The 22,352-nt window shown below is 35.6% G+C and overlaps 1 protein-coding gene across 1 annotated transcript in view; it reads right to left on the reverse strand.

Moving 5' to 3' along the window:
* The window catches only part of LOC108358424 (retinal homeobox protein Rx-like), a 122,051-nt gene extending 100,473 nt beyond the window's left edge, over positions 1–21,578 (reverse strand). The window contains exons 1-2 of the mRNA XM_017609753.1: positions 21,508–21,578; positions 16,698–17,817 (exon numbers count right to left, since the gene is read on the reverse strand). Coding sequence (XP_017465242.1) covers positions 16,698–17,682 — 985 coding nt within the window. The 5' untranslated portion in view covers positions 17,683–17,817; positions 21,508–21,578. The remainder of the gene's footprint in view (positions 1–16,697; positions 17,818–21,507) is intronic.
* Between the last annotated feature and the right edge of the window lie 774 nt (positions 21,579–22,352).

The raw sequence follows: 22,352 nt of genomic DNA on the forward strand, positions 1-22,352 counted from the left end.
AAGAGCGGCAGCATGCGATAAATTCAAGAATATTGAATACTAAAATCGTATAACTCAAGGAAATGATGCCTGGTCAAGACAAATTTGAAATAACATTTTATGTTAGTTTAAACGCGGATTCACAGCGCGTTTCACGGCGGGCTCAGTGAATGAAAACGTATTACCTATTTCGATCTTTTACTCTATTCTAGCCCTTATCTATCTCTTTAATGGAACGTGTAAATATGTGTTCTATATCGCCTCCAAGGTCCATCGGTCCAAGCAGTCAATTTAACCAACGACATCCTATCTAAATTTTTCCTACTGTCTTCGGAAGCCCAGATTACGCAGCTAGACCAATAAGAGAGCTTTTACCTATGTAGTTTACCTACACCCGCTGCACTAACTGTATGAAATTTTTGCGTGTCAGTACAACTCAGCGTTCCTAAACTAAGCCAAAAACTTAGAATGTTTTTAAATTTTTCTTTTTTAACGCCTCTGCGAACCATTTTCAAACTTAAACCTTTCTCGTCTGATACCCATATTATGAAAGATACTTATTTTAATTACCTAATTCCTTCCATTCCAGTTGAATCTGACTTTTAAAACGGGCATCTCATAAAAATACAATCGACGTTCGGAGTCGGCGTAAAACTGTAGGTCCCTCCCCTTCGTGTGACAACTTTAAGGCGCACGCCACAAATCGGAGGAGAAGCTCGGCCAAACACTAATATACATACATACATATGTGTAAGCGCCAATCTATTATTATAACCTTCTTAAGCCTTTTTCGCCGGAAACGTATTCCAGTTAAATAGTTCCCATAATTGAAGTTTAATTTGATTTTATAAACAGGTGGCAAGCTTCGTACATTTGGTTTAGAAATAAAGCATTTTTAAACCCAGTTCGATTGAGACAAATATTAATTTATTTTGATTTACATGTCCAAATCCACAGAAAATGCCAAAAAATGCAATGCGGGGATAAATAAAAGGTCGTTGGTATTAAAAAAATGGCGAAAAATATTGATTTTCAAGAATTCTATACCATTTTTACGAAAAGTTGTTTTTCCCCATATAAAATACGTGGAAAGCTTTAAGCCCTTAGAGCGACCTCTAAATATTTTTTGATTTCAAGATAAAAAATAGGGGTCGAACAATCCTTGGGGGTGAGAGCATAAAAAATCCGACTTTACTTATTTTGGACCACCGCAATGTACATATATACCTTCTCGCCGTGGGTATGCGTTTTTCTACATTCAGAGCACGATAAAATAGAGTTTATTGGTTTTTAAGCAACTTCATTTTATATATATTAGGGTGCATCACCAAAAAACTTTCAGGTTTTTGAAACGGAATTATGAAATGAATTTTCCTGAATTTCCTTCGTCCACCCGTAGTGCTGCGAAAGTGAAGGATTATGAGCGAAAATGAAACAGGGCTGATTATATTTTAAGGCATTCGTCAAGAGATTTCGGAAAAATAGTAAGATTTACGTGAAATTACCTCAAAGATCTGGTTATATTGATTACGTTTATAAACTTTTTAAACATTTTTAAGTAGACCTTTTAGGCTAAAATTCTTTTTTCATCTTAAGTGATTTTTAGAAAAATTAAAAAAAAAAAAAATTTTATTTATAGAAAATTCGAACAACGATAGATTTCTTTTTTGCCTGAGACAGCCCTTGACATTTTCCTTTATTTACAAAATTGAAGGCTGATCGTGATAACTACTATACCTTATACGTATGCAGTTTTGATCACTGTTTAATTGCCTAAATATGACGTACGGGAATTTCGAGAAGCGGAGGTCAGTTTCTTTTTTTTTTTTGTCTGTGGATTACGTAATTTAAAAGAAGAGCGTATGAAGGTTTGGTTTAGGCTGTAAGATTCAAAAACGATGGCATTGTTAAAAATATTTTAGGCAGAGAGCTGTCGCCATTTTCAGAATTAAATTAATGATACCGTTAAATTCGTTTCGAAGAGGATCTATTTATACAAACCCTTCAGATATCTGAACCGCATTTCAGCCCAAGTCGCTAGAATCTTCAAGCTAAATCATTTTTGAATTGAAGCAGTATGTTATTCTTATTGATTCAAAGACTCATACATCTCGGTAGATTTCAAATAAAATTTGGGTCCGGAGAGTATGGCGATAATGTGACGTTTCTACATTTAGCGATGAAATCTATGCCTTTGCTCTGGGTACATGTATGAAACATCCCTTGAAAACGTAAGAATACTCCAGAAACCTCAGAGGAAGATGTTTCCAACAGAGTTGTATCCACTACAATACAACAGCAATTTTTTCAAAAGCCTATACTTGAAAAATACTGCACCGATAATGAATTCTTACTGGCCGCCTGACGTTCAGTTCTTTGAATCGTCTTTAAATATATTGAATAATCTGCGACTAGGTTTCACTCCATCTTCCTAAGTGATTGGCCAAACCACATCGTCCCCATAAAACAAGGTGCCATATAGCCGGTGTTACTGTGGTCCATTTCCCAATTAAGCTACGGCTGTAAGTCTGCAATTTGAATTCAAACTGACCCCAGATTTGGAAAGGAAATAAATAAATAGTAGGTTGGCAGTCTGAGAAGTATTTCGCGAACAGCCTTTGGGGTAGGTTTTAGTGCCCCCTATTTCTTTTTTTCCTAAGAGGAGGAAACATTGAAAGCCTAACCGCAAAAGCTTTGTGTGGTCCGTTAAGGCCCAATTTTAGAATTTCCACACCCAGTGCTTGTACGAATACTATTGGCATCTATGTAGGTACTTTCGGGTATATCTTTTGCATATGCCCCTAGTTTAGGTGCTTTTCCTCGAACCCATTTATTAATTTGTTGTGGAGTGCCTGTGCAAGTCTGGACCGGAATCAGGGCGCCCGTGATCGGATGAATACACGCATCGAATCGAATGGAAGGAAATGGCAGCTTTTTTCTTTCCAATGCAATAAAATTGACAAAGCGCACACTTTATCGAATGCCGTAATCTCAAAACCAAATTTCGACTCAAGTTCTGTTCGATATCAAATACTATCACACGCACCCTGTTCGGTAATCCTTGCTTCATGTCATCCTGCTCTCATCTCTCTGTAGCCTACACAGTATTTTGTTCACATATAGATGGAAAGATGCGTTCTAAATGTTGAGAAATACTCCTTCCTTTTATAGTACCAACGAGGAAAGAGCGATTGCTGTTGACTTGCACGTAAATATGTTGCGTCTGGACCCAGCTGCCTGGCATCAGTATCCCTGATGTGAATGCCGAGATTTTCGCAAATGTTTTTAGGAGTAATAGACTAAATAAAACTAATGGGTTTCCTACTTCTTCGAAGAGTTCTTTTAAGTGCTTTCGGTATAAACAAAACTATCGCTTCTCTCCAGAATACAGGCGCATGTTTTAGCCTCAAACATCCTATGAATACCGCACGCCGTTAGGTGGCTAGCCATCGGGAACATGGCTGGCAATATTCTGGCCACGACCTACATATGTATGACTGTATATATTTGATCGACTCAAACCTGTTGAATGACCATTCAATTTAACTAGAGGTTGCAACGTTTGGACCTATGTTTCAATATTTCAATTTCGAGATCTATTGTGTTCATGCAGCCTGGGAAGTGATCGACTCCTAAGTACAGCTGGTTCAGTTACTTTTACTGCTACGCATCAAATTCGGCACGCTTAGATGCTTAGCTAGGAGTATCCTAAAAGCTTAAACAGACGGCAGCGTTGATCGGGATTAAATGGGACTTAATCCGGATCAACTGCAGTTAATTCCCGAGTTGATCCGGATCAACGCTGCCGTCTGTTTAAGCTCTAAGTCTGCTTACTCCATTCATCCTTTCTCAGTTATAACACGAGATCTCTCCAAGACTGTTTCTTAACCTTTCGGCAGTTCCGTGTTGTATGTCTTTAGTAAGTCTTTGGTCTCTTTCGAATTGAATTCCTTGTCGACGACTTTGGCCAATTTGAAAGATGCAAATACCTTGCGCCTTTGTGATCACAACGTCAACGGTTTTGTGTTAGCTCCAGTTTATAATTTCATGTATTTTTTGCTATTCGATATCCACTGTCAACTTTCGCTTTCAAACTCATGTGACTTAAGCATTAAGTCTTCATTTATTAGCTTGCCAGCACAAACAAAAGGGGGTACACCACCGTCCGTTTGCACTTCCTTCAATCGATGCATCTGTGCCGTTAATGCCACTGAATCACTCAATGGACTTGCGACGATGAAGTACCCGCACTCGTATCGAAACGACAATAGCTGTAGTGTGACTCGTGCACAAAAAACGTCACCTTGTACTCGTAGGCATTGCATGACACAATGGACGCGGTATGACATTTGTTTTTTTTGTGTTAATGCGGTACTTAAAGCTACTTATAAATATGTTGCATGCAACACCAACCAATAATGCAAGCACACAGACACCGGCACACACATTCGGGCATGGAAGTAAAGAGTTGTGAAGCCCATCAGTCAGTGACATATCAAAGCGAAATTAAATTTGACAGACAAGCGCGCTAATTTTGCGGTTGGCATGCAGAAATGTTTCTGTGTGTGTGTGTGTGTGTGTGTGTAGAAGTGCAATGTGCATGAACTTCACTCGTTACGAGTCGCTGTCGCTATGGAAGTCAATCTGTGGCGGTTCGATGAGGGCAATGCAATGCATCAGCCCAGCCCGATCTACCCAGATTGTATGCCTTTGTTTTGAAGCATTTAAATGTTTTGTTTTAATGAAAAAAAAAATAAATAAATGAAAAATAAATATACATATATGTTAAAAGAAACAAATACAAACTGTACAATAAAACCAGGGCTTGGAAAGGGTTGAAAAAAAGCTAAACGTTTATTCGTTTTTTTTTTCTGAGGAAACGGAAGGGAACGCTTGGTGTTATCGGCCAATAACTCTGTTTATTGCTTTGATTTCTAATTTATTTTGAAATAGCGTTATCGACATTTCTGATAGCCGATAGAGTCGATTTCAAATCAATAATAGGCATCATTGCCATAGTTATCGATTTTCATTGATGTGGCTGTCGATATTATTATCGCTTTATTTACTTATCGTACAGAAAGAGTTGCAAAATATTTCACGGTTTTCTTTTTCGCAGGAAGGGGAAGGATAAGCCTGGTGTTGGCGATCAATAACTCCGTTTTGAACGCGCTGAGAGCTAAGTATATTTCTATCGATATTTTATCGATTTCTACAGTCGGTGTCATATCAATAATCGATGTCGCCGATATCGTTATCAGCGATATGCCAGTAGATATCTTCGACATAATAATAATAATAATAATAATAATAGATTGGCGCTTACACATATGTTAGTGTTTGGCCGAGCTTCTCCTCCGATTTGTGGCGTGCGCCTTGATGTTGTCACACAAAGAGGAGGGACCTACAGTTTTACGCCGACTCCGAACGGCGATTGTATTTTAATGAGAAGCTGTTTTTCATGGCAGAAATTCACTCGGAGGTTTGCCATTGCCTGCCGAGGGACGACCGCTGTTAAGAAAAAACCTTTTCTCTATATTTTTTGCGATGTTGCTTTGACCGGGGCTTGAACCCTGGTGCTGCGGTGTGGAAGCGCGCACTGCTTACCACTACACCACAGCGGCCGACATAGTTATCGGTTATTATCCATGTTGTTACAGATTAGTATCGAATTTTTTTCTTATCGTACAGAAAAGGAAAGACAAATTTTTGTATTTCGCAATCTTTTTCTGAATAATCGAAATTAACTTCGTGATGTTATCGGCCAATAACTCTTTTAAGGTCTAATTTTATGCCTTTTAAATGTCGTTATCGATATTTAACTGAGAGCGATATAATATAATTGCAGCAATCGATGTCATAATAATAATAGATGTAATCGATATAATTATCAGCAATATAACATAAATAGTCGATAGCATTAACGATTATTGACGTTATTATCGATATTAGTATTGATTTTTTTTGTTCTTATTTTAGAAAGTATTGAAAATATTTTGCAACCACTTCTTTCCTGAGTAGTCGAGATGATTCTCGTGATTTTATTAGCCAATAACACTTTTTTGAAAGCTTTTAGGTCTAGATTAATGATTTTTAAATAAAGTTATCGATAATTACATATATCGTAATTTAATTAATAGATCGCTATGATATAATTGTTATATTTGATATTGGGATAAAAATAAACGATACCTTAGATATCTTTATCATCGATAGCATATCAATAACAGATATCAGCTATAAAATTATCGATTTTAATTGAAGTTATCGATGATAATATCGCTACATGTGCTTTTAATTTTGGATGTGTATTTATGCATACGGCGACCGCTGTGGTGTCGTGGTTAGCAATGCTCATCCCGTTGGGCCTGGGTTCGAGCCCAGTTTCCGACCACCATCAAAAAAATAAAAAAGTTTTTTCTAATAGCGGTCGCCCCTCGGCAGGCAATGGCAAACCTACGAGTGTATTTCTGCCATGAAAAACAGCTTCTCATAAAAATAGAATCGCCGTTTGGAGTCGGCGTGAAGCTCTAGGTACGTCACCCCCCCCCCCCTTTGTGTCACAACATCAAGGCGCACGCCACAAATCGGAGGAGAAGCTCGGCCAAATTAACATACATATACGTAAACTCCAATCAATTAATTTTATTTTTATACATACATACGTCTCTTTGATTAATTATTTTTAACTTGATATTTTTAAGTTTTTACTGAGTTAATTCGTATTAGGTTTCCACCTATCTTAATTGTTCTATGATCCAACAAAAAAATATGAGCGTAAGCTTAGCAAACGGGGGGTTAATTTTGCATATCTCGCCGAATTTTTTATTCGTAGGGTTGCCACCTATTCTATATTGCATTTTTATTATATACTAAATTGATTCAGCTACATTAATTGAAAGCAAATGGCAAATTTAAAAAAAAAAAATCTAACTCGTTCAAAGAAGGTTGCCACCTAACTCGAAATATTTAAAAACTATATTAAATATCAAACGAGAGGTATTTTTAGTCGCTTTAACATTTTTTGAATATTGTTGAGAAAGCGTCGCCCGGGCACCCCTTTTTACTTAATTCTCTTTCTTTTAGGTCGTTTTCTCAATCCTGCGTACACTAGGACTCGGACTATCCGTATATTGGGATATTCATTCGGTTTTGTTATTCAGATTCCCCTTTTACTATCCGTTTATTTGGTTATCTGGATATTCTAAGCGGTGTTTTAATGGATTCGTAAATTGTTCTTAAAATTACTGTTTTATTGGGTTGCAAAATAAATAACAGAATACTTCATGAATGCCTAAACAAAAAAAAAAAATATTTTTACATATATTTTATGTTTAGTGGAATAAGATTCGAGCATTTTTATTGTTTATAACTAAAGAAGTCAAATTTACTGAAATGTATTTTAGTAGCCTTTCTCTTCGTTGAAATTTTTAAACTTTGTACTACTTACTACTTTTTTCTATTTAACTCGCCATAATTACTGTTCTTACTATCTTCACGAACCTCAATACACTGTGAATTAGTATGCATAATTTCATAACTGCTTATCATATTTTCTTAACTGCTTATTTGGCTTAATTATGCAGCTGTGACAAGAAAAATAAACAGAAAATGATGGAGAAATATGTCAGCAAGTGTTTTGCCAGCTTAATTGAAAATTAAGTTTGTCTTTTTTCACAAATTTTATTCAACAACAAAAGGAAAGAAGTAAGCCAGGTAGTGAACTTTTTCGGAGCGCAGAAAAAATACCGAATATCAAAGAAAAATTATACATAGGTAGCTCAAAAACCACAAAGTCAGCAGAATAAACACTGCCAAGTGACTTATTTTGCATAGCTGAGCTGTTAAGCAGCTAAAGACTTGCGGATAGAGAGAGCCGGAAAAGAGAGGGGCAGGAGTAGACAGACACGTCCAAAAAAAAAACAGATACGAATAAATAAGCTGGTAGTAAATCAAGCGCTAAGTAGTGAACTAGCGCGATAATGAGCTGGCGAGTGTACCGCTACGTGAGTGAGTGGGTACAGGTGAAGGAGTAATGAGCTGCCACAAGTCGCATAAAACTCGAAGGAAAGTTTGTTCGAGCAGCCCATTACAATCGCAATTTGCATTAAGCACACACAGCAACACATTCATTAAGGAGCAAGCAACAGTGACAATGACAATGAGCCGGTCAGTTGTGTCAGTCAAGTAAGGTTTCGTGTGGAGCTAGGTGTAGGTAGGTGCCGAAGCTTCTCACAGAAAAGTGTTTACTCATGTTGCTCTTCAGAAAAGCAACAAAATATCCAGCAAGTAGCCATTCACAGTGTCGCCAGCAGTGTCGCTGTGAGGCAATAACAGTATTCGCTACAGCCAACCAACCACTCATGCAGCCTCATTCTCCGCTCAGCTCGTACAGCGACAACAGCGTCATCATCATAATAATCAACATAAACGGTCATTGTCAGCAACAACAACAACAAGATTATTGTTTTTGTAAAAGCTGCTTTATTGTTGTTGCTTCCGTTCCACAATCGTTTAACTGCCCCCGCCCAGCCTGCTAGCAGCCCAAAATGTCAGTCTGCCAGCCAGCTTCAATGATTGTTGTTGCAAGTAATTAGCGTACGAATGGATTAAACTGATTTCAATTTCAGTCAGCTCCCAGTTTTTTTGCGCCTGCACACGGTGTACACTCGTTCGTATCTTCTTTCATGAATTCATGAATGTTTCCGAGCGTTGTTGATTTGCTCCGCTTTGTTGTCATTCGAGTGCTTCTTCTCAACATTCGTTAATTTGCCGCTTTTGTATTTGTTTTTTGCTGCTTACTTTTTAAATGCGCCAAGTGTTTTGAATAATTCTTTGTCACCTTATTCTACGCGCCGCAAATCTGCGCTGAAGTGTTGCTTGCCTCCCCATCAACTAGCTCCACGGTTGGCTTTTGATAACAATAGCAGTGAAGTCAGCTGTTTGGTGATTTTATCGCTTATACTTTTTCTTTCTACTTTTATTTTATTTTTTTTTGTCGTTTATTGATTCATCTCATCTTTTCCTCCATGCTTATTGTCATGTTTTTGTTGGCTTATGACTTCCGTTAAATTTTGTAGCTTTTTCACTGTTGTTCTTGCACTCCTCTTTTCCAAGCTCTGCTTTTATAATTTAAGTAATTTTCAATTTATTTACTCATATTCGTTTTCATTGTTTATTNCGCCAAGTGTTTTGAATAATTCTTTGTCACCTTATTCTACGCGCCGCAAAGCTGCGCTGAAGTGTTGCCCCATCAACTAGCTCCACGGCTGGCTTTTGATAACAATAGCAGTGAAGTCAGCTGTTTGGTGATTTTCTCGCTTATTCTTTTTCTTTCTACTTTTATTTTATTTTTTTTTGTCGTTTATTGATTCATCTCATCTTCTCCTCCATGCTTATTGTCATGTTTTTGTTGGCTTATGACTTCCGTTAAATTATGTAGCTTTTTCAGTGTTTTTCTTGCACACCTCTTTTCCAAGCTCTGCTTTTGTAATTTAAGTAATTTTCAATTTATTTACTTATATTCGTTTTCATTGTTTATCTTTCGTTATTAATTTGTTTAATCTGTGTGTGAATCAAATGCGTCGAATGCCTTTCCGCGCTGTTGCTTTTCTGAGTCAACATTGATTTCCTGCGCTCGGTTTGTGAAAATTATTATTGCTTGCAATCATTTTTGGTGATTGTCAAAAAAGGGGTTTTTTCCACTATTTTATTGTAAAATTTTAGAGTTCTTTTGGAGCTATTAAAGTTTGCAATTGGCGAATTCAAATTAAAAATATTGTCGAACCAAATTATNTAATCTGTGTGTGAATCAAATGCGTCGAATGCCTTTCCGCGCTGTTGCTTCTCTGAGTCAACATTGATTTCCTGCGCTCGGTTTGTGAAAATTATTATTGCTTGCAATCATTTTTGGTGATTGTCAAAAAATGTTTTTTTCCACTTTTTTCTTGTAAAATTTTAGAGTTCTTTTTGAGCTATTAAAGTTTGCAATTGGCGAATTCAAATTAAAAATATTGTCGAACCAAATTAAAAATATAATTCCTTTGATGAGTAATTTTGGCCACTCTGTGTGTGTGTGTGTATAAATATTAGGGTACTACTAAACTCTTTTCGTATATAATTTGGGTTATTACAACCTCGAACATAATTTTTAAGTCACTTAAATACTGGATATAATTTTTATGTGAAAAAAAAACTTCATACGTATTAATTTATGTCCGTTAAAAAGCAGACATCGTTTTCGGTCATTTAAAAATTGTACATATTTTTTGGACATGAATTTTAAAAACTGGCCATAAGATTTGGTCATTTGATAACTGGACATTGATACTTTTTGGTCCTATAAAAATTTACATAATTTTTTTGACTACAATTTTCTTTTATTAAAGAACTTTACATAATTTTTGGTTATTTACAAACTGCACATAATTTTTAAGTGAACAAAAAACTGCATATTAATTGTTGTGATTTAAAATCTGGACATAAGTTTTGATCATTTAAAAATTAGACATAATTCTTAGGACATGAATCTACTTTCGTCTAAAAACTGACCATATGTTCTGGTCAAAACTGGACATAATTTTGGTCAAATAAAAATTTGACAGAAAACTGGACATAATTTTGGTCATATAAAAATTTGACAGAAAGTCTAAATATAAATACTTGACATAATTTTTGACCATTTATAAACTGGACACTCAAATACTTGACATAACTTTAAAAACTGATCACTAGTGTTGGGCTTTTGAAAACTGAATAAAATTTTTGAGTCAATAAAAATTTGCATGTTACTTTTTGACATTCAAAAACTGAACATAATTTTTGGTAATTTAAAAATTGGACATAATTTATTGGACATGAATTTTCTGTGATTTAAAATCTGGACATACGTTTTTGGTGATTTTAAAACTGAATATAATCTTTGGTACTTCAAAAACTGGATAAACTAAAACCGGCCAATTGTTGGGGTCAGACAAAAGAAAAGGGTGTTAGCTGAGTGGGTTTAAGGTGGGAAAGCGAAGAAGCTGTCCTGCGGGGTGCCTTCACAAGCCGAACATATACAAATTTATAAGGCATACCGTGGTCGAGTCTGGAGAAGTAGGGGTTTAGTATCCAGACCTTTGTTGCGCCAGAGTTACGCCGTTCACTCGAGGCTGCTAAAACTTCTCCTACGATGACGACATTTACGGTAGGAAAGTTGGTAAAGTTTTTGATTGTCTCTCGGTGAATGTTCTTCAAGGGCTTCTGCACAACGTCGGGTCCAGTGGTTGTGCACCTAGGGATCTCATCCGTAAATGCGTAGATATGCATTTCGAAGTACCTAGGGCATTAGCGCACACAAGGGGTGGGTTTTGGGNAATTTTGGCCACTCTGTGTGTGTGTGTATAAATATTAGGGTACTACTAAATTCTTTTCGTATATAATTTGGGTTATTAAAACCTCGAACATAATTTTTAAGTCACTTAAATACTGGATATAATTTTTATGTTAAAAAAACTTCATACGTATTAATTTATGTCCGTTAAAAAGGATACACCATTTTTGGTCATTTAAAAACTGTACATATTTTTTGGACATGAATTTTAAAAACTGGCCATAAGATTTGATCATTTGAAAACTGGACACAGATACTTTTTGGTCCTATAAAAATGGACATAATTTTTTTGACTAGAATTTTCTTTTAATAAAGAACGTTACATAATTTTTGGTCATTTACAAACTGCACATTATTTTTAGGTGAACAAAAAACTGCATATTTAATGTTGTGATTTAAAAACTGGACATAAGTTTTGATCATTTAAAAATTAGACATAATTCTTAGGACATGAATCTACTTTCGTTTAAAAACTGGCTATATGTTCTGGTCATTTGAAAACTGGACATAATTTTGGTCATTTAAAAATTCGACAAAAAGTCTAAGTATAAAAACTAGACATTATTTTTGGCCATTTATAAATTGGACATTCAAATAATTGACATAACTTTTGGTAGCTCAAAAAAATACAAATATACTTTGTTGGGCTTTTGAAAACTGAACATAATTTTTGGGTCAATTAAAAACTGCATGTCATTTAAAAATCTGAACATGATTTTTGGTCATTTAAAAATTGGACATAATTTTTTGGACATGAATTTTCTGTGCTATAAAATTTGGTCATACGTTTTTGGTAATTTCAAAACGGATAAACTAGAAACCGGATATAGATTTATATTCATTTGAAAAGTGGAAATATATTATATGCATACATTAGGGCGGGTCAATTTTTATGGGAGATTTATTCGACTATGCGCTTATAGCACAGAAGTATTCTACGTTGAAAACTAAGCAAATTTGCCGAAGAAAACTTGGGTCCAAAATCAATTTGAAGTTTGCCAAATTACGAAACAGGTTCCTTACCGTTTTGCTGTTGTGTCGTAAAGTGCTTAAATTTTCTTAAAAAAAAAAAAACATAACAAGAAGTGAAGAATTCACTCCTGCAAATTAGCAAATTTTCAAATTTTCTTCAAAACCTATTTTCGCAATTTGACAAACTCCAATTTGATTTTAGACTCATGGTTTCATTGCAGAATTTGCTCTAATATACATACTTTTAATAAATTAAAAAATGGAGATACATTTTAATTTAAAGTTTAAACATCAATTTTTGGCCATACATTTTTTTGCCATACACTTGTTGTTAATTCAAATTGGTATAAATTTTTAGAAAATTAAAACCTTGATGTCCAGGTTATTTACTTCACTTAAAAATTAAAAAAAAAATGGATATCTACCAAGTACTGATTCACACAGACCATCGAGTTTTTCAGAGAAGCGTCAGCCTTGTTTGTTGGCTCTACATACATACATATGTCTAACAAGTGGTGCGCAATGATCCGGAGGTAGAGAGGTCATTTCAGTGTAAGCTGATCAGATCAGATCTGACCGCTCGACCATCTACCAGCCAATAGAGCCGAGTGATATCGCAAGTATTTATCTATGTAGATTGTATCCATCGCCTATATGTATAGGCATGCCGTGGTCGAGTCTGGAGAAGTAGGGGTTTAGTATCCAGCTCTTTGTTGCGGCAGAGTTACGCCGGTCACTCGAGGCAGCTGGTGGTTGACCTACGATCACGACGGGAGGAGAGTTGGTAAAGTTTGTGATTGTCTCTCGGTCAATGTTCTTCAAGAGCCTCTGCACAACGTCGGGTCCAGTAGTTGTGCACCGTAGTTAGGGATCTCATCCGTAAATGCGTAGATATGCATTTCGAAGTACCTAGGAAGGGTTCTACTTCCTCCAAATTTCGGTTCTGGTGTTCCCTGCGGTAGCACCGCGCAATAATTTCCTGCTGGACATGAAATTCTGTTCTCTGACGGGTAGCAGTATAGTCTCGCTAAGTAAAGTGGTTGATATTCAGGCGACATCAGAAAGAATGCCGTTGCTGTCCATACAGACCTGGAACTTCGCGTCATTTTGACAGCGCAGCTTCCACTGGTGCCTGGGAATATTCGGGATGTAGAATTAAACCAGTACGCCATCCTACGAGACTCCTTGTTTAGCTATTTTTTACCTTGGAATTTGATCTCGAGTGAGTACCGGTGAATAGACGCACTAAAGATTAGTTTCATTCTGAGTACAATGATATTCAGTGTTTTGTGTAAGTCTGCGGGAATGATAAAGTCTAGGCTTCCATCGCGACGGCTCCAGGTAAACCCAGCGTCTATTTCTCTAATTCGAACTACCCTTTCAAGGATCAATATTTGAAATCGTATCTGTTAAAAGTCGTAGGAAACTTGGTGTTTAGAAACAAGAAAACATGAAGTTCGATTTACTAACCAAATATTTTGATTTCTTTTATTTTACTTTGCAAGACCTGACAGTGAGTGAAGAAGGAATTGACTGAGAGATCCCGCGAGAAAAATCAACGCCTTCATAATACGAGAACAGAGCTTCCTTGGATACAACAAATGCCAAATTAATCCCGAATGCATAGAGCGCTGATGAATATGACCAGCTTACAACGATGAAATATAATCTGCAATTTTAACTCAAAATCAAATGAGGAACAAGCTAGAGTTAAAAAGTGTCTATAAAATACTATTAAGCATGAAGGACTATTTGTACCACCTTAAAATTATCAAAAAGTGAGAATATTGAAAAAATTATTATATAAAAACTAAAAAACACTAAAGTATTTAGCTTTTAAAACTTACCTGCTCTTTAAACATATTTTTCGAGAACAAAATTTATGTTTCATGGGCAAATAAATTTTATGGGCTACTTGAGAAAACAGACCTAAATCGTAAATACATACAACAACAGTCAACAGTAAAAAAATATCATATATTGTATGTATTTAAGTAAAGCAATTATAAAGCATATGAAAATTGTGTTTAATCGAGGGCTAAATAATCAAATTATGATATCAAATAAAGAATTTTATGTAAAAAATAAATTTGTCCGAAAATTTTTATTCATTTTAACTACAAACCAATTTGAAAAATATTTAATCAACCTCATAAGTTTTTTCTAAATAAATACAATTTTTCAAAACAACTTTTTCTAAATTTATATCTAAGTGTTTTATGTAAGTGTTTCTCTGAAATTTTTTTGTTACAAACAATTGTTCCCCAAAAAAAATTATATTTTTGCGCAAAAAATAGTTTTTCTGATAAAAATATTCTTATTTATGGTACATTTTTTTTATAACTTTGGCAAATATTATGAGTTTTTCTTGAAAAATATTTTTCCTGCATAATTTTTTCCATGAAAAGTTAAAAAAATATTTTTTTTTTAGCTAAAATAATATTTGCCAAAAAAGCTACTTTTTTCCTCAAAATTTGTATCTTAATATATAATATTCTTCTTTATTAATGGTAATTTTTTTTTGATTGTGGTAGATATTTGTTTTTTGTAAAAAGATCTTTAAAAAATATTTTTAGCGTAAAACAATTTTGTTCTAAAAAATGTTTTTTGTCCAAAAAGAGTTTTTTCTGCTCAAAATTTGTTAACTTAAATTTATATTTTATTAATCCCAGAAATAATTTTTACGCGCAAAATAGCTTTTCTAAAAAAATATTATTTTTTTATGAATGGTAATTTTTTTTTGATTGTGGGGGATATTTGTTTTTTTTTTTTGNGCTGCCGAGATAGGTCGATCTTCCACTCAGCCATCGATATGTAAATAGAAAAAATACACATCCAAGGTGTCTAGGTTTTAAAACTTTACAAACTATAAAAATAAAAACACGATTCAAGTACATTTTTGTAAAGCTAGGATCATAATCCTATAACTACCATAAAAAACGCATGATATGAATTGAAAATTGTGTTTAATCGAGGGCTAAATAATCAAATTATGATATCAAATACAGAATGTTATGTAAAAAACAAATTTCTCCGAAAATTTTTATTTATTTTAACTACAAACTAATTTGAAAAATATTTAATCAACCTCATAAGTTTTTTTCTAAATAAATAAAATTTTTCAAACCTACTTTTTCTAAATTTATATCTAAGTGTTTTATGTAAGTGTTTCTCTGAAATTTTTTTGTTACAAACAATTGTTCCCCCAAAAAAATTATATTTTTGCACAAAAAATAGTTTTTCTGATCAAAAATATTCTTATTTACGGTACATTTTTTTTTATAACTTTGGCAAATATTATGAATTTTCCTTAAAAAATATTTTTCCTGCATAATTTTTTCCATGAAAAGTAAAAATATATTTTTTTTAGCTAAAATAATTTTTGTCAAAAAAGCTACTTTTTTCCTCAAAATTTGTATCTTAAATATATATTTTATTAATCCCAGAAATAATTTTTACGCGCAAAATAGCTTTTCTAAAAAATATTCTTTTTCATGAATGATAATTTTTTTTTGATTGTGATTGTGTGTGATATTTGTTTTTTTTTTTTTGTAAAAAATCATCAAAAAATATTTTTAGCGTTTTGTTCTAAAAAATACGTTTTCTCTTTTGAGTTTATATTTTGCATATCATGTACCAGTTTGTTTTTTAATTTTTATTTTTAAAAATAAATTCTCCCGAAGGAAATATTTTGTACCGAAAAACTAATCTTTAATTCTTATGTTTGGTACTTTCTTCTCTAATTTTCTGATAAACTATTTTTGTTAAACACTTTTTTTTTGTAAATACATATAATTTTTACTGATGAACTATTCTTTCCTAAAATTACCGATGTTCAAAACACTCTTATTTTTATTTTTTATTTTTTAATTTTTATTTAAATTTTTTTTTCTAATATTGCATGCTAAAAAGAACTGAATGAGTTCCTGTATATAGTAACTACGTATGTATGTATGTATATTTCTACTAAAAACACGAACTTTCTGGGACATCTTTTTATAACTGCATTTTTCCATAAAAATGTTTCCTGAGAATTTTTTTTTTGGGAGAACCCTACAATTGTTTGCAACTGGTTTTTATTATGTAACCTTTATTAACTGGAACAGGAAAATCGATTTTCTTCAAAATTTCTACTTTTTCTGCACATTGCACTAAAAAAAAATTTATACAAACAAAAAAATCAAAAATCGGGCTCAACCGCTCTTTTGCAAATTTTATTAGCTTTCATCAAAAAATTCAAATTGAGTGAAAAATTAAGGCTCCGGTGAATTATAAACACAACATGCCAATTTTGAATCACTGTGCGCTGTTACTAAAAAACCAATAATAAAAAGAGCTAGAATTCTTCTCCTCTTCTCTCCCTCTAACTTACCTTGCGCATGCAACAAATGATGCGGATGCCCGTGCGTATGATGCTGCAGCGTCAAATGATGATGGGGATGATGATGCTGATGTTGTTGTTGTTGTTGTAATGCATGCAGGCTATTTTGATGTTGCACCGCAGCAGCAGCAGCAGCAGCGCTGCCACCTCCCAAATTATGAGGCAAGAAAGCCGCAGCGACAGCAGCATGCGCATTGAAGTAAGCCATGCGGGAGGCGGCAGCAGCGGCCATAGTCATCTGGTGGTGGTGTTGTTGTTGCTGCTGCTGCTGCTGCTGCTGCTGATGTGCAGCAAGCTGTTGCTGATCGCCAGCGGCAGCTGTAGCGACATTAAAAGGCGATGAAACACCACTGCCGCTGGCGCTAACCGAAGTGACCACTGATGCTGACACAGCCGCGGTGGTGGATGCACTTGTGCCTGGAGTTATCGACGAACTCAATGAAGTGGCTANCTGCTGCTGCTGCTGCTGCTGCTGATGTGCAGCAAGCTGTTGCTGATCGCCAGCGGCAGCTGTAGCGACATTAAAAGGCGATGAAACACCACTGCCGCTGGCGCTAACCGAAGTGACCACTGATGCTGACACAGCCGCGGTGGTGGATGCACTTGTGCCTGGAGTTATCGACGAACTCAATGAAGTGGCTAAACTGCTGCTACTTGGTGTGCCGGCAGCAGCGCACTTTTGATGGGTGGGCGGCGGCGTGCGCGTCGTAGTTGTTGTTGTTGTTGTGGAGGCCTGAGTTGGCGGCGATGGTGGTGTTGCTCGACTTGCTGCTGCTGCCGCTGCTGTGGGCGAATACATTTTTGGTTTTGTAGTTGTTGTATCGCAGTCGCCACTGCATTCGTTTAAGTCACCGCTTGGGTTGTCGTCTTGAGTTTTGGCGACGGCAACGACAGCAACGGCGGCTGCGGCTGCTGCAGCGGCGGAATTACTTAAACCAAGCAGCTCTTGAATGGCGAAGGGCGAGCGTTGGGGCATTTTTGTTTTTACTTTTTTTAATTTTTATTTTAGAAATTAGTTTTTATTTTTGTAAATTTAAAGTGTGTCTATTTCAGGCATTCGATTATTTCGCATTCACGACGATTTGCGTAAGTATGTATGCCCATATGCTTTCTATTTTAAACTATATTTTTGATTTTGCAATGCGAGCGCAACCAAATATTATTACTGTGGCGCGAACTCTCGTTTAGTATATAATGAGCAAAATGGGGCGCACTCGTACGTTCCTAATTATGTGAGTACATACATAAGTACATATGAACACTTTTCGCGCGAAACAAAAACAGTCATAAAATATCTAATACATTACTACTTAAATACTCCATATCAGGAGAAAAAATTAATTACACGTGTTTTTCATATTTTATTCAACATTTTTATAATTTTATATAAATTCGCGAAAAAAACGTGTCACAAGGCAACACTCGATTGGTTTGACAGCACTTGCAGCAAAAATGAAAATTGCTAGTGCAGCACGAGCAAGTTGCGATCAAAAACGAATTTGCGTAATTTCAGTAGCAGTTACACCTTGCTATTTTTATTTCCGAAAGTGATTTCTGCAAATCTGCAAAATGGACTTTCTGACTGTTTACACGGTAAAGTAGACTTTTGATTTCGTATTTTGACAGCAAAATGCGTATAAAAAGCGCTTGCATTGCCACGTTTAACGGCAACTTAAAAGTCGTTATCCTAAAATTGAAATGGGCTACAAAACTGCATACTCAGTATATTTCTAAGAAATCTAGTTGAAAAGTTCAAAATTTTGATGAAATGTTTTTTTTTTTTTTGTTAGATAACTACACTTAGATAGCTACACTTTTTATAAAAATATTAAATAAATGAATAGCAAATTGCCAAATAATGCTAAAATTGGTGGCACTTCTTTTGGAAAATTTGTCTGAATAAAAATATTCCGGGTGTCCTAGGACTTTTTCAACCTCTAAATGACCTTCGAAAGTCGATTCGTCCTGGATGAAAATGGTTTTATTGGAAAACGAACATTTTTTTGGTTGTATTACCGACTTCCGGTTTTCACTGTAAGTAGGTTAAACTGAGCGAAAGTGCGAAAAAAAATAGTTGCAGCTACGAAATAGAAAGTTCTCTCCGATCAAAGGGTCAAAAGGCGTAATTATCATGAATTATGCTATTTAGGGCAGAGCTCTATGTTGAATTTATTTTCGAAACTGGCCGCTTTGCTCATTTCATCTCTGGTGAAAAGGACTAGAGGGAACTGGCTTTTCCATGTTCTTGGACGATGAGACCTTTCCTCTGCCAATGACGTTGAAGTTTCGTGAGAGATTGTCACAGCGTGACTACACTAGTTCTCGAAGCCCATGTCACTGACTCATGTGTATTAACTGGCCGTACTATTAAAGGGTAAATTAGCCCCAATCAGAAAAAAAGTTCACCATACATCTTCGAATCTGAAGTAGTTTTGCAAGGTAATCGCAAAAAAAAAAATCGGCCGTGCACAAGGGTCGTCTTTTCACATTTTTCGTCATAATTTTACAGTCGGAACTCAAAGCGTGATATAATACATTTTTTATTGCGAGGAGACATTATTTTGTACCAGAGCTCATGGACCTCAAGTACTACGTTCTATAACTTACCCACCCGATCTCAGTTATTATCACCAGAACGTATCACCTTAAATTTAAAGATCATTAAACTATTGCTAATAAAGTATTTCCATTATTTCAGTAGAACTATTAAAAAAAAGTATTTTTATTGCCGAATGTAGGTGAAAAATGCAAAAAGCCAACCTCTAGGTACGTTAAAAAGAACTGTTTGTCAAAATTGCCTTGAAAAAATGCTTTAGACTCAGGGGTGTACAGCGAACTTGTTTTTTTTTGTTTTTAGTTGTAAGGTTCGACGATTTAGTGTACACCCACTTCAAGACCTTTGCGCTGCACCAACAAGACTTTGCTGTGAGACACCTGCACACCATTAGTACTATCGTAGCTTTGGATATAATCGCATCAAAGGAAGTTAAAATTTAGCCCCACTCTGGCGCACCTTCCGTTACTTTAAGCCTTTCAGCACCAAGCGAAACTTGCTTTCCAAAAAGCTTAACCAGTCATGAGATAACTTTGTGAATCATTTTAAAGATTTCCGTTTTTTATAATGTGCTTCATTTGTTTTTAGCTATTTTTATATCATACAATTTTTGAAATAATTATTTTTACCCAAGCTAGAAAAATTGATCATCAATTAGATAAATTACTTTTGGAAAAAAATAGTTTTAGAAAAAAATTTAGAGAAAAAATATACATTTTTTGAAAAAATCTGATTTTTAGAAAAAATATTCACTTGATAGAAAATTTCTTTAGAAAAACAGTATTTTTAGAATATGTTTGTATATATTTTTAGGAAGATGTCTTATTTTTAGACATTAAACTTTAAGAAATGTACACTTAAGAGGAAATATTTTAGATAAAGCAGAATTTTTCGGAAAAAGGAGTAAATTTTAGATAATTTTTTTTTTAAATAAACAAAAAAATATTTTTTTTGAAAGCAGAATAAATTATGTGATTAGAAATTTGTTTTTTTTTTTTAATTGTTAAATTTGTTTTTTAATTAAATTGTAAAATATAATTATTTTCTTATTTCTTTCCTTTAGAAAAATCGTGTTTATTACCGACTTCATAATAAGAGAATAAGAGAGAGGGGTTAACGCAACTTCATTATATCGCAAACTGTCAACTTCATTCTAGAAATAGTGATATACCTAACAGCGGAAGTCATTATACGAGTGGGTTTGTAAAAGTACGTTCATTATCAAGCTCCACAGGAGGGGTGACAGTACAGTCACCTTCTTGAAGAAATCCTTTCGAGGTTTGTAACTTAACCACGCTGTACCCAAATTCCAGTACGTAGGTAAGTATGTATGTCAATATCTGCACATTCGTACATGTGATGTGTTGTCGAAGTTTCTGTCTATATCGGGCAGAGCTCAAAGAACTATTTCTCTACACTCATAGGCACCCACTTACTACAACTTCTATTCAATTTATTGAAAACCTTAAAAACACCAATTACAAATCATATAGCTAAGTAAAGAAACGGTTAAATGTAAAAAATACACAAATAAATAAAGGTTAATTAATAGAGAATTATTATTCAATAAAACTAACTAACGAGCGTTGACGCTCAAATGATGTTAAGCTAAAATCATTACTAATTTTCATTCAATGTTGATACGTGCTATTAATAGTACAATTTGCTTTGGCTTTGCTCTGGCGCGCTTAGTTGCTTTTGGTTTGTTTGCCTACTCAGCGGCAACGCCGCACTTGCTTGCCCCTTTTACACACTTGCGCTGAGCTGAACTATGCCAGAATGATGCGAGTATGTTGATGACGCGACGGAGGCGCTACATCGAAACGCAAACGAAAAACATTAACTGGCAATAAACCGGTTTATTGTGCACAACTACACGCACAGGCGTAGATACATACACACACTCACGGAGGCCGACGAGCGCGCGATTTTACGGATGACGCAAAAAAAACACAGCAGAAGTATGTGCGTACGAGGCGCACAGTTGTAGTAGCATTAACCCGCCAGCGACGCTTGACAACACAGGCATAGAGAGAAGGGCAATCAGCAAAACAGCAGAAAGCACCAACAAAAAAACATTGGCAAGTAAATAGCGCGCTGAGTGTGGAGCGTTTAACGCGAAGTCTAGTTAGGCGCACGCTTAGTTTTATACGTAAATTTTCGTAAAAATACGATTAAGCGCGCGCTTGAAAAATTCGCATAAAATACAAAACACAACACAACAAATTCGCCATAATTTCCACGTACAACTGTTGCCCGATTGCAGGCGCACCGAGAGTTTTGTGTTCACAACGACAATGATGACGGCGAGAACTCTGCTACGACTGCTGCGAAGGCACTGGCGCGCATTGCGCTGCTGAGCTGATTGTGAGCTGAAGCTGAGCTGTTTTGCAAACAGAAAATGCAAAAAGCTTTGCGGCAGACAGACGACTTGTGTGCGGCGGTGGCGCAATAGTGGCGGGAGAAACAACGCTAAGACGTACCGACGGACGGACGTAGTGTGTGGCTCGGACGTTAGCTTGCGCCGCAGCTTGCAAATTGTTTTTGCTTTCATTGCCCACTAATGTTTTTTCTATGCATTTCGTGTGAGATTTGGCTTGCGCGCATTGAATAAAACGTCGAGAAAAAAAGAACAACTACTAAGAAATGTTTAGTCCAAAAAATAAGGAGTAATATAAGGAGCAAAAGCATCGCAAGTCGCAAGGCAGCAAGAACTGCAACCTGCGCGTGCCTGTTGTTGTTTTACTACAAAATTTGCATACAAGGTAGTTGTTTTTATTTTCAAACGGTAAATTGCGAGAACTCACTGTGTGTGCGGCGCATAGAGCGCGCAGTTATTTAGAGCATAGAAGACAGGTAGGCTGGCGGGCGGCAGGCAGTCAACAAACAAACAGTCGCCGCCGCCACGCTTGCACTATGCGCGAAGGTGCTCGCGCAAACATTGGGCGTTAACCTCAAACACCACAGCGGCGTAGAGTGGCTTGACTGGCTTTTAGCTACGCAAGCCACGGTATAGCTGCGCTCTTCGCTCAAGCAGCACTTCCCCTACTTCAGTTATGCCCGGCAATATGGCGCATGCGCTTTAACACGCC

Source organism: Rhagoletis zephyria, unplaced genomic scaffold, assembly GCF_001687245.7.
Source record: "Rhagoletis zephyria isolate East Lansing unplaced genomic scaffold, Rhagoletis_zephyria_1.1 Rzeph_scaffold_00254, whole genome shotgun sequence".
Taxonomy (NCBI): Eukaryota; Metazoa; Arthropoda; class Insecta; order Diptera; family Tephritidae; genus Rhagoletis; species Rhagoletis zephyria.